The sequence below is a fragment of the Sphaeramia orbicularis genome, chromosome 9, assembly GCF_902148855.1.
Source record: "Sphaeramia orbicularis chromosome 9, fSphaOr1.1, whole genome shotgun sequence".
NCBI lineage: Eukaryota > Metazoa > Chordata > Actinopteri > Kurtiformes > Apogonidae > Sphaeramia > Sphaeramia orbicularis.
Window position 1 is genome coordinate 53,772,965 of NC_043965.1, and position 13,690 is coordinate 53,786,654.

The 13,690-nt window shown below is 40.4% G+C and overlaps 1 protein-coding gene across 1 annotated transcript in view; it reads right to left on the reverse strand.

The window, feature by feature from the left end:
* Positions 1-455: 455 nt before the first annotated feature.
* The window catches only part of LOC115426255 (death-associated protein kinase 1-like), a 52,909-nt gene continuing 39,674 nt past the window's right edge, over positions 456-13,690 (reverse strand). Inside the window, 6 exon segments of the mRNA XM_030144255.1 lie at positions 456-6,267; positions 7,146-7,334; positions 7,442-7,562; positions 8,243-8,381; positions 9,820-10,017; positions 10,868-11,053. Of these exon segments, the coding sequence (XP_030000115.1) occupies positions 4,969-6,267; positions 7,146-7,334; positions 7,442-7,562; positions 8,243-8,381; positions 9,820-10,017; positions 10,868-11,053 (2,132 nt within the window). The 3' untranslated portion in view covers positions 456-4,968.

The window sequence follows — 13,690 nt, forward strand, 5'->3', positions numbered from 1 at the left end:
GTCAGAAGTACTAAGAACATGGCATTCAAAGACATGCTAAAAGAATGAAACATAAATAGCAACAAAATGAATGTGCAATGTGGCGATTGGACCGAGGGGGTCTCGGGGGGGGGGGGGGGGGGGGGGGTCTGGGCAGTCAGCCCAAAAGAGTACGCTGACTACATCAACACCTGTAAGTCCACTGGTTTCTGCTGCAGTCACAGAGGAAAAACCAGAAGCCCACTCCATGTGACGGAGATCCCGGCCTTTGCTGAAACAAACCCCATCTTGTTTCCCTTTGTTAGACCTGGCTGTCGGCCGGCCGGTGACACGTCCAAGGCAATAAGACAGGATGAAGATGTGTGTCTGAGAGACACCATGTTGGCAATGACACAGTCTATACAACAGTTTCATAACAGGAAGAAAAGACCAGATAGATCCAAGTCAGAAACATTTCATGTCATGTTTTTGGACTCATTGGGAGTTTGATCACCATACATGTTATTGTTTTTTCTAAGGAGAGATGAGTAGTACATTCAGTCTGCCTTGAAAGTCAACATATTTGGACAAAGAAAAAAGAGAGTGAGCAGAAAAAATAAACAGGAAATGGTAACAAATTTGGAGGAAACAGGCCTCAATTATTTACATTGGCAAGTTTAGGCTGAGCTGAAAATAGAGAAAGAAGTCCATGTTAATTATCTGTGAACAGCTGTTAACACTGGGGATGTGAGGCCAAAAGGACAGGAAATACTGAGCAGAAAAGGCTCTTTACATCCCCAAAGCTGGACCATTTAGGAACCCTTTCTATCAACATCTAGGATTGGAATAAAAAAGCATTTCCTGTTTCCAAATACACATAAACATCATCAAATATCTGCTTCCACAAAGTGTCTCAATTCAGGAGACTTTGGCCTTTTTCAATTAACAATACTAAAAAACCCTGTCCTCGACGTTTGTAAACGCCGCTTAATGTAAAAACAAAGTGAAAAAAGACGTCAAGCAGAACAACACTGTCAGTGATACTGAACCAAGCTTCAGCAGAGCTCAACAAAAGCGAAGCTGCACAAAAGCTGTTGAAGCGTCGACAATATCTGCCTCTCAGTGGAGTAGAAAACCTTCAAACCTAAACACAGTTGTTGTGTTAGAAATCCTGGAGAGTTTTGTTTTCATTTTGGGGGCATTTTTCATTTCCAGGTGAAGGAGTTGAAGTGCACAGTTCTGTGTTGAGTCCGGGCAGTATCAGCGCTGGGCTCCGAGTCATAGTTCAGTCACGACCCTGTACAGCCCACTCCAGATCCATGAAGAAGACACAGAAGTTGGACGGGAACAGCTCTTGTCTCTGCTTGCTTTAATGGCTGCTCATCCCTTTGTCTGAATAGAAAAGAATCCTATGAAAAGCTAACAGGAGTCCCAGAGTTTCCTAATCATTTCCTAGGAAATCCAAATATGTGGATACAAAACTGATGACACATTAAGGCCTTATTACATCCCATAAACATCGAAACAGATGTGTGTTTATGTTGAAAATGTGCATTAAAGTCTGTGAAAATTTAATTAAATTAAAGAGGGCAGGGTAATGCAATAGAAACACCATAGACTGTAGTAAATAAGTGTTAAGTGCCTCAATACAGATGAAACTAGAGCTGTACAGTAAAATGACAACTATCATGATAAAATTTCATATTGCGATAAAGCTGATAATTGCAACCCACATTTTTCTTGTCCTTTTTTCTTTACGGTTTCTTTGGATGACACTGTCAACTAAAACATAGTCTTTTAATGTTTGGATTTTTGATTTAGGTTAATTCATATGTTTCCATTTTGAACATGATGATATTATTTTGTACAGTATCATTTTATATTGTGATAATCGTTATCAAAGTGGCTATTGCCGCAGTCCTGTGGGACTAACTTTCTCATTTGTCTGTTACCACAGAGCCAATCAGCGCCGTTGTTCTATCATGTCTAGACGGGTAACCTGTCACCCTGCTGCCACAGTACTGCAGAAATAAGCATGGCACATGCCATGGGCCTATGGAAAAGGATAGGGGACCAGTTATACTCCATATATGACCCCAGTACTGTGGCAACACGAGGCCAATGAGTTCATGGAACAGTATCCATGATTGGCTCTGTGGCAACAAAATGTCCTTACTGCTTACACAGTGCAAATGCTAACATTTGATTGGCTCTAAGGCAATAGACAAACCCATATTTCACGCCACAGTACTGTGGCAGTAGACACTGCCTATAGTTACTGCAATACAGATTTTCTTCTGTCTTTTTATTCATTCTGTTTACATTGTTAGGTTAAAGCCAAAATATTTCAATGTTTGTTGTTGGTATCATTTTAATATTTTGTTGCCATTAAAATTGGGTTGAATGTTGCATCTCTACAAAGTTCAGCTGTATGTTAAAAACACCAACAGCCTTCTTCAATTTTTACTCAAAACCAAAACAACTAAACCCAGAAGAAGCAATGATTTGACATTTAAAGAGAGAATTATAAACACTGACTGATGGAAATATATTTCTCATGACAATCATCACATTTTTGGACATATCACCCAGACCTATATGAAAACAACCAAACCGTGAGTGGATATTTTGTTTTTCAGTTTCTAACTAAGTGTATGATACTGTTTTATCGTACAGTATTAGTTCAAAATAGTCAAGTGCATTGACTCTACATGCTGGTGTATGATGTAGTAGGAAATGTGAACAGTGGCTACTGTTCACTTTCATGTCATAAAAGCTGTTTTTTTACAACATGGGGCAGTGGAACATGTGGACATAATGTTGGAAATTAAAGTTGTGTCATTCCAACGTGAAACCTTTTTGAGGCTGTGTTTTGTTTTTTCAACGCACACCTGTGGGATTTTTGGGTGACAAGTGATCAGTGCTAACCAGCTTTTTCAGAGCGACTGTTGACTTGAGGCTCAATGTTTGTGATTAACATTTTACCAGGTATTTTGCACCTTCTTTTAAACATATTCAGATTGTTTTTCCCAGGAAAATGATTAAGAAAATATGGATTCCTAGTATTTTTTTTTTGGATGAATGATGGAATTCAAAAACTGACTGTGTAACAGAAGTCCATCAGACTGAACTGGTTTCCCTTAGACCCTGTTTGTCCACAGAGCATTACATCAGCTCTGTTGAGAGGGAGTATCAACACATTTTAGATTCTCACCCAACGCCTGAATGCAGCATGAATCCCAGTGAAAATCATTCTGCCAGGGCTGAGCTCTGTCTCAATATGGACTCTGCTGCTTCATGATGGTTGATTAAAATTCATTTTACTCTTAGTGTCAACAAGGCACAGTTCATCAAATGTCTGGAAAGAACAACTTTTTTTATACTTAACAAGACTATTTGTGCTCTTGAGGGAGGTAGAAGGCCACAAAGGCACTCTGAAAAAAATCTAATTCTTTTAAATGCTAAGATAAATGGTCAAATATCACATCAGTTAAAAAAAAAAGAAGCAAAGAGGAAGAGATTATTCTATGGAGCTGTAATGGATGATGAAGTAAAGGTGGCAGCCTAATGCAGCAAGTTTAGGTTGGATGAAGGTCCAAACATGAGGCTGCCATCTTTTCAAACCACCTCCATTCTGTCATGAAGTTTTACAGATTTGACCTTCGGGCTGTTAGCTGTGAGAGCGAGATGCAAAGGGGAAGGGGTTAAAAAGCAGCACAACAAGATTAAGAACAGAATAAACATCAAGATTCCTCTTTGGAGCTCAGGACAAGTGGCTCACTCGCAACATTCAAAGTGAAGGAAAAAAGTCAGCTGTACAGGAGTGGAGAGCACAAACACCACTGCTTCAGTTGCACACGCTCAGTAAAGTCCTAGTGGTCAGGATGTGAAATGGGCTTCCAGGAGGTACTATCACAGCATCAGTGTCAGGGTAGTGCAGCTGCTAGAATTCAGCTTCAAATTTTCATCCTTGGCTACAATTTCTAAAGTCTGTGAACAAAGCCAGGAAGCAGCAGAAGTCTAGTTTTATCTTGAACCGCTTAAATCACAACACAGTAGAATCAAAAACTGCTACGTGAGGTCTTAAGTGTGCCCTGTATTTAGAATATTTTCACAGCTTTATAATCTGTCATGAGGTCACCAGACTCCTTGAATAAAAGAAGCACATTATTCTCACAGAACACAGAAGCTTATGTCTTATTAACTGACTTTGGTGTTTCAATATATTAGTTTGCACTGAAACAACGGCAGGTAGAAGAGTGAGAAAATTTGGATTAGTACTGCAAGATGAAGCTTTGTGATACTGTATTGACTCAAAAACCTTCTAATGAATAGTTATTAATAGTTAACAAATATTCAAGACAGAATCATTATTCATATGCAAATGTTAATTCTTTTGAACGGCTTGCACATAAGTAATGATTTGACATTAGATGTATAAATACTGTAACAAAAGCAAATGTAGATCTAACTGTTCTCAAAGTAATCTCAGATTTTATGCATTTAGTGAGATGTTCCTTATACATCACCTTGCTAAGTGTACCACAATACATGGCAATACATTGAATCATAGTCCCTGTATGATAATATATTTTGCAATATTCTTGCAAATATACAGTCCTAGCAGCATTAGACCTGCAACTCCTGCATTCTGTGAGATAAAACTGGTGTTTTTGTTACGGGTGACTTTGAAGGGAGAGTTAAGGGTTGGGTGACAGCAAAATAAAACAGAGAAGATTCATAATACTAGGTACACTTCAACAGATATTAGTTTACTTTAGGCCTTGTCTGTTGACCCTGACCACAGCTGTACACTGGGTGCTCCTGACTGCCATCTATGGATAAGTACCTCCCACAACCACACTTCAAAATCCAAGCTAAACCTTTAAGGAGCGAGCATCTGCACTCTGTAAGGATTGCACTTCATGTTCATTCACACAGACTGTCCACACTTTACACAAATGTCGCATCATATGTGACATTTGACGAGAAGAACAAAGCCGACCCAGTTCAGCGAGATATAACGGAGCTGATGGAGTTATAGGACGTGCCTCCGTTACAGGTAGGGGCGTAGCTGTTGGCGGCCCCTCCCACCGCCTCCATGTTGACCCTGAACACAGGAGAGACTTTGAGCAGGAAATCAGCAGCGTCGCGGCGGCCTAACTCCCTCAGCTTGGCCATGAGCACGCCCACGCTGCTGTCCGGTCGGCCGCTCCACTCCTGAAGCAGCGCCGCAGTGGGGCTGGGAGGCACTGTGGCCTGCTGGGAGTCCGGGTCCTGGAAGTCCACATCAGGAGTGCCATTTGGAGTCCCATTGCTGTATTTGGCCACCAGGTCTGTGAGGCCCAGATTCATTGCAAGCAGGCACCAGTCCTTCCCCATCGCGTCTGGAGGGTCCAGCATGCGACATAGCTTCCTGCGAGCCAGCAGCGGCACATCCGATATGTGGATGTCTGTTCCCAGAATCCCCTGCTGGTACACCTCAGCACAGCCAAAGGACAGGATGCTGCTGAAGCTCTCCCTGTAGCCACCCATGGTGTTAGTAAGTGAGTTCTCCCGCTGGACCTGGGCCCGGAAGAAGTCTTTGGGTTGATAGATCATGATAGGGGCATGGTGCTCCCGCAGCTGCTGAGGACTCAGGTAGTATTTGGCGGTGAGCAGTCCAGGCAGAGTCGAGGCCAGTAGGTTCTCTGTGATACTGCAGGTGGTGTCCAACAGGGAGTAACATTTGGCCCGTTCAGAGTCATGCCCCCGTACCTGGATTTCTATACCCTGGCCATGATTGACCAGAAGGATCATGGCCTCCACACCTGCCTGGCTCACCTTGGCTCCATTTGTCCAAAGGTGAATATCTCCATCGATTTCATCTCCGCTGTCGTCCTCAGGTTTCTGCTGGTGGCTCCATCGACACAGGTTCACCTGAAGTTTATTAAACAAGCCACAGGGGAATGGGGTGAGGTGCTCAGCGGGGACCAGTCGGACCCCTCCGTACAACAGAGACTCCTCCTCCTCCTCTTCGGTCCAGGAGCGGTGGAGACCGTTCGTTTTGATGAGAGCAGGCACATCCACCATTGACGGGTTGGTGAGGTCACGCGCACACACATCCATGGCATCCAGAATTTGCAGTAGTTCATCCACATCGGTCTCGGGGGCCAGTGCTTGCACTTCCTCCAACCTGTAGCGACCCCTGTAGTGGTGGATGGCTTTGGGCGTCTCCACAGAGAGCAGTTTACCAAGGATGTTACTGCAGAGCCAGCGGGGCTCCAGCAGCACTACGTCCTGCACCGTCTCACTCTGCATGATGTTGATCTGTGGAATGACCAGGAAAGGGGTAAAGGTGGAAGAAGTAAGAAAAAACTAAGGAATTACAATTTGCTGCAATTATTGAGAAAAACAATGTAATTAAATTACAGCTACTGATCAAAGTGTTAGAATTTGCAAGGGGTTTGGTTGGAAAATATTCTTTTTGGTAAAAGGCTCATACATAGAATATAACAGCTGATCACACCAAGGTGGGGGAAGGGCAATGTCATCATACAAGAACACCTTTCATTTCTGGAAATTCAAAAGAATTTTCCGCCTGAAATGAGAAAAGATGCCTAACATCACTGAGCTGATTTAAACGTATGCTACATAGTTGTAGTGTCCAACATTGAAAACGTGGGTTAGAAAAGTAATCAATAATCCAACAATTTGAATGACTCTACAATATAACTTATTTCATTTGATGACTATTTACTTATTTCATAGGAAAAGTAATTTGAAATGTAACTCACTACATTTCAGGTAACAGTTTTACAGAACTGTCATTGCAAACATTGCAAATACGCCATAAACAAAATCTAAGAATTTTCAAAAAATTAACACAGATTGCTGATGAATTAAAATTTAAATGAAAAGTCAATAAAAAAAATTAAAAATGAAAACCAGTCAAATGGGCAAAGACGAAAATAATTTTAGCAAAACTGTGGCGACAGAATGACAGTGCCGAATCAATGGATGAATGAAGAAGTGAAGAAATGGAACTTCTGAGCGTCACAAATGGAATCATCCAGAATGCTCGATGTGAGTGGTAAATATACAAACAACATGCTCTGAGTAACTGTTGACAGATGGAAGTGAACGTGTTGGCTTTTAAATATTTATGAGAAAACCACTACCCCTGGTGGACACCTAATGTCACTGACCTCTCCCATGCTGTGAAGCTGCAGGGCCAGTGAGCGCAGGTAGTCCTGGCTGACCAGAGGGTTGATGTGCTCCTGGACGTCGCAGACAAACTGTTGCCATGACGTCAGCTGGTTGGGTCCGCTCAGTTTCCTCCAGGTGGGCAGTGTGGTCAGCAAACGCTCTGACAGCAGTGTCATGGGACTGCACCTCTGCACCAGCACACAACAAACACCAGTGAGGAGGAGTCAGTGTGTCTGTGGGTTAGTCCTGTATTCAAAATAAAGATGGGCATGAACTGTTGGATGTTGAAACTTACGGAGATGATGTTGGTGCGGAGCTCCTGCAGGTGACTCCTCAGCAACTTCATGTCTTTGGAATTTGAAGATCCAGCGTCCAACACGAACAGCTTGTCACTGATCTGCAGGTCATTTCCAAACCTAAGCCCAAATACAACACAGTTAGAACAACCGATGTTTGAACAGCTCCTTCCTGTGAGGGCAGCTTTAAGCCACTATTACTGGGTCAGGTCAAGGAAACACGCACATCTATGAGAAAAACTAAAGTTCCTCTGATCCTATTCTGCATGCACTCATTTGTTAGCTTATTACTGCGATGTAGAATAAATGCTTGTATTAAAAATATTTGACTTGTTTTCTAGATACATTGGTCCTTTCATCATAATAGGATCAAGAATTGAAACCGTGTCACTATGCCCATTGAAACCGTGTTACTTTAAATCTGTGTCAGTAAGTCTAAAAGTTTCCAATATATTTTCCTAAATTTTGACATCAGTGTAGCTTAACATGCTTCTTAACACATCACAGGCAAATGTAAGTGAATTTCCTGTGGGAACTGTATGTTAAGCACTTTGGTGTAAACCTTGTCAAAATCAGCGACATTTTGATGAAACCATGTCACTGAGCACTTTTTCAAATATTTTTGGTTAAAAATGTTATTTTATGCAATCATCATCCTTACTATGTTTGAGTACTGACAAATATCTACTGAAATATGTAACACACATATGTAACAGTCCACTGAACACCAAACATGTAACAGTGTCAGGGCTTGACCTGGCCCTACTATGACTTCTTTGTATTGTGGTTTGAGTCCTGACCTGTTCCTGACTTCCTTGAGCAGCGTCCTCTCCTTATCATAACTGAAGTCTCCAGAGAACGTTCGGGGGACATCAGCGAGGTCAGCATGAGTCGCCACCAGGACGACGACAAGAGGCTGCTGGATCCGACCTCCAAAAGCTGGTCCAACACAGACACATCATAAGCAGTCACTAAACTAATGCACATCCTTAGGTTTTAGGGAGCTGTAATACATACCTCAACTAGTGCAGTTTGTTCAATTTCAGTTTGATCTGAATCAATTTTTTAGTGTGAAGATAATGACCAGACACTGGATTCATATTATTATGGTTCCAACCTTAGTTTGGACTCAAAGGTGTGAAATGTCTGTGTCTTCTCATGACAACCAGAGGATTTTTTTTTTTCCAACCAGTTAATTATTTTTTGTCATTTTCTGCAGAAATGCCAGAATTCTGCAGGTAGAAAATAAGAATATTTGCAGCTTTGCATCAGCTGCACCTCCATGATCACTATTTTTTTCAATTTGAAAAAATTCATCCTGTTAAGAGACTCTGAAAAAACATTTAATCAGAACAGAACTGTTCTGTCATAAGATAAGATATGACTTTATTGATCCCAAGGTGGGGAAATGGCAGTATTTACAGCAACAAAATACAAGAAACTAAGTGCAGAAAGACAGGCACAACATTCTAGAGTGAAACAGGAAATATAAAAGAGAATCTGCTATTTATATTCATTTATGACAGTCATAAAGTAGCTCTTCCTGCTGCAAAGGATCTAATCTACTGCCAATACTATGGATATTTCTATTTATACTGAAATATTTGTAAGTTGGTTAAATAATCTTTAGATGTTCAGGTGTCAAACTAAAAGTGAAATCAGACACACAGGGCACACATGCCAAAGGTAATCGATCTGGTACTTCTTGTGTTTTATATTAATGTTTTTACTGAAAAATCTTCATTAGAGTCTATGTTGCATGATGACTAGGCTGAAGTTTTCTCACATTTACAAGATATTGTCTCATAATGAGAGAAGGTGTCTCATTTTTTTCTTTTGTGAAGGCAGATTAAATTAGGATTAAAGTGCCCACTGACAAGATGAAGGTTTACACTTCCCCTCTCAACTCACTATCTTGTGATCAGTCTTTTCTAATAAAATCCTTCCTCTTCCAAAACTTAAAATGTGACATGTTTAGCTGTGTTATTGTCATTATAAATATGATTCTCTACTCACTCTAGTCTAGTCTTTTACTAGATGCTTTTTATTTTATTGCAAAATTTACAATATTGAACATTGACACCTGGAAAATGTGGCTTTTTGCTGTTGTTGTTGCCTGTTGATACTGATAATGATATTGACTAGAATTAAATTTTTACGTCCCTATTGCCCAGCCTTGCCCACTAAGCCACGGAGGACATTTAGTTGTCTGTGAGAGTTAGGAAACAAAACTAATTAATAATTACATACTCAATTAATACATTTATCTATGGGTCATTTTTCAGAGTTATTTTGTCACTAACCTTATAATTGCGGGCCTGTATTTTAAGATTGTTCATCACTATAAATGGTCCAGTGTGAGTGTTCTTGTGCTCACCAATGTTGTCCTGCGGCAGCGTGAGGGCTTTCAGCAGGTTCAGCCAGTATGTGATGTGTCCCAGCTGGGTCTCATAGGGCTCCTCCAGGCTGAACAGGACCACGTGGATCGCTGTAGTGTCATTGGCCGCAAAGTAGTCGTAAGAGCAGTAATACACAGGGTTTCCTGAAAACTCCCACACACTGAAGTCCCCAACACCTGACGGAAGACACAAGCAGCGTGTTTTCACTCAGTTATTTCTGTGGCCTAATCACTTAGAATCATACATGATATGTACTAACAGCGATTTTACCACTGGCAATCTAAAAATCAGTGATCACCACTAGTGTCAAACATGCAGCCAGCCAAAGGGTCAAAGCTGGATGAATTTGTGAAATACAAAAATTACAGACTAACCTTTTACAAAAAATGTGAATAACCTGAAAAAATATGAAGAACCTGAAATGTCTTAAGAGTAGTATGTCTAATTGTACCAATATTCTATCTATAACTAAATGCTTTGTGTATTTGTAGATCCACTGTGATCTGTAAGTTGTGATGTACATGTATAAATTATAAACTAAGGCATAATATTGTTACCTCCGCCAAGGAGGTTATGTTTTTGCCAGTGTTGGTTGTCTGTCTGTCTGTGTGCACTGATCTGCCTTGGTGCAGGTTTGTGCTCTCCGACTGCTTCTAGTTAAAATTGCACTTATTTTTTAGAAGAATTTTCAGGTTGTTCATGTTTTTTCATGTTATGTTCAAGTACAATTCGTAGATGTAAGCATTTTCATAACGGAATTTGACTTTTTTTCATTCAAAAACATAAAGAAAACTTTGGAGTTGATATTATTTATCAGTTCTTATTCTATTATTTATTTTATTTTACTGGCCAGGCCCACTTTATAATATATTAGGCTGAATGTGGCCCCTGAACTAAAATGACTTAGACAGTCCTGCCTTACACCCTTACACCCAAACCTCGAACACCTCCTATGTGCCCTCCTGTGTAATCTTTGACTTTTACTGTGTGCATCTCCATGTTTGTGTGTGTGTTTGTGCTTCTAACCGTGGATGCTGGTGTGCTGGATGTCGATGGCCTTGGTGGCCTGCTCGTCAGCTGTGGACAGAGAGCTATGGACGGGGGAGAACACTTCTAGGACGCCTTTAGTCAGACTGGGCTCGAACATCATGCTACGACTGCGGACGCTGACGTTCTCACAGCCTGGGTACAAGTTGGAAATGCTCACTGACACTGAAGACACACAAAGAAACACAAACACATTAGTGCAAGTTATGAAAGGAGTTATTGTGTGCTTTAAAATGATCATAAAAAAAAAGATGATCTTTGGGGAAGCTTCCACATTCAGAGCAAATTCATTACTAATATGCAGATAATTATTATGAACAAATGTCTATCCTTTATTTCAGATGCAGTGTGATAATAAAGTAATATGCATTTTATTTAATTGTACCTTACAAAACACTCACAAGGAACAGTTTAAAAACAACAACAAAAAGCATTAAAATAATGAATCAGTTACATACAAGAACAAAAGAAGACAAAAACACAAATGTTGAGAAGGGGAAAAAGGCAGAGCCAAACTAGTTTAGCACAGGACACTGACAGAGAGAAATAAGAAATGGTCACCTCCATTAAATTTTGTACCAACTCCAACACTGGACAGGGGTCTTAATAGACAACTGTACCGCTCACAATGAGCAAGTCAGTTCTGATGCATCCCACACTTGTGTTTCACTCCATTTTTGTTTTCATTGTTTGTATGCCCATCTTCATGCCCATATTTAACTCATAACTCACTTATCTCATAATTACGATATTTTATCTCATAATTTTGAAAAGTTCATACTGGATTAGGTCTGTTTTAAATTCCAAAAGCAAAGTGATGTTGGATTTTTTCACTGAATAAATACAACTTTCCTAACACATGGGGGCGATGTTGTACAGAAAATAATTCTTCCAGTCTGCAAACATTTCATCTGTAGATGTTTGACACTTTGGAGGAACACACTTAGAGTTCGTTTTTTGTGTTTTGCACTAAAGTCACATAAATGAACTATTTCTTCATGTCTGATTTTGATTTCTTCAGCTCCAAACTGCTGAGTGATGACATCACAGGGTCTGTAAAGAACACATGCTCTTATAGGCAACTTGTTTAGTGGTTGGTTTTCTGAAACCTGTTAGTCATGTTCACCACATGACATCAGTGATTCTGGCAGGGATTAGACTTCAGAGTATGATTAACTGATGTGACTGTTACTTGTTGCTTGTGAATTTGATTATACTACTTTAATAACTGACACACCCTGCAACAACATAGCGCCCAAAGTATGTGAGCTTGGGGAGTGATACGAAGTAAACATCCACAGGTTGCCTTTGACCTCGAATATTTTTGGAGTTTTTTGGAGTCATGTGGATAGAATTTTCTTTAAGAAATAGATGGAAACATATGTGCTTAGTGTCTGTATTAGTAAGGACATGGCATTAAGTGTCCCCTACTAACTCCACTTCACAAACTCAACAGTGTTATTTTCTGAAGAGGAAAGGAAAGCTATTTCACAAATAATATTAAGACTTATTAATGAGCCTCTAAAAAACAGTGTAGGATTAAACTGCTCTGCCTCTGTGGTCCAGACTCTGGTGGTGTTGAGCAACATCTCAAGTCTGAAATATTGACACAGAACAAAGGCAAACATGCGCTTAATTTAAGGTGCCATATTGTGACTGAGGACCAGCTCACAAAGGCACTGAATTGGTGCTTTTATGATTATTCCATTTGCTGGGATAGAAATCTATTTATTTAGACAAATTCACAGACAGACACCATGAAGTCAGTTCCCTCTCAGGTCTGCCTCTTTGTATTTCTCTGTGGACTCCTGTCACGTATCGCTGCAGATAGAAAGCAGAGTCAACACAGACTGTTACTGAGTTCAGCTGTGAGTGCAAGAACAAGAAAAAGCTCTTTCAACCCCCTTCATTTGTGACAGAGGATTCAGATGTGGAGATAGTATGGAGGAAGGGATTGGTAACTCTATACGGCTCACGTACCTGACCATTATCTGAGCGTGCATCACATCTGTCTGGAAGGTAATGGCTCTGAGCACCGCAAAATAAAAGGGTTAAAGCAAACACAATGGCGTGTATGTGTGTGAAGGAGGCTGGATAGAGAGCAAATAACTGGCACGGACTGAAAAAAAAAAAAAAGTGAGTGTGCGCTCGGGTTGTGCTTTTCACACAACACTGAACACATTGGGGAGTCTTACCACAGACCTGTCATTGCATCGGCTTGACTTCTCTAAGAACGGCTTTTGTGAACTAGATGAGCAAAAAGAGGTTAATGGAACTACTGTTAAGGTTTACAGGGTTAACTAAAAGCAGAGAGGGCTGTAAATGTTTATGTTGGTGCTTTTCATTGTGTGCTTAGTTACTATATCCACTCTGTCTTGAGACTGTCAGATTAATATTTCCAATTCTAGGGCCTGGTTGGACATGGATGTTGCAGTTGGTGGTTTAGAGTCTTAACTACTAGGATATGAGATCTTGCAGAATAGTATCTTGCAAATGGTTCTTTCCAAGAGTATTATCGTAAATGAGAAAAAACAAGACATAGTGGCATCATGACCTAAAACATAGCATTTAGGCTGTAAAGTGAATTACATGACTTAATGATGATGTAACGAATCAATGCTGGTGACCACACACATATTAAAATGCATTTCATCGGGAACAATGCCTCAGTATGTCACTTAGCCTCCCAACGCGGATACTGATATTAAGACTTCACCAGTAAAAGTATATAAAAATGAATGTTGATGTCCTCCTTTAGTGGCAGTTTTTTTTATAGTTTGTCACCTACTGGCAGCCCACCTG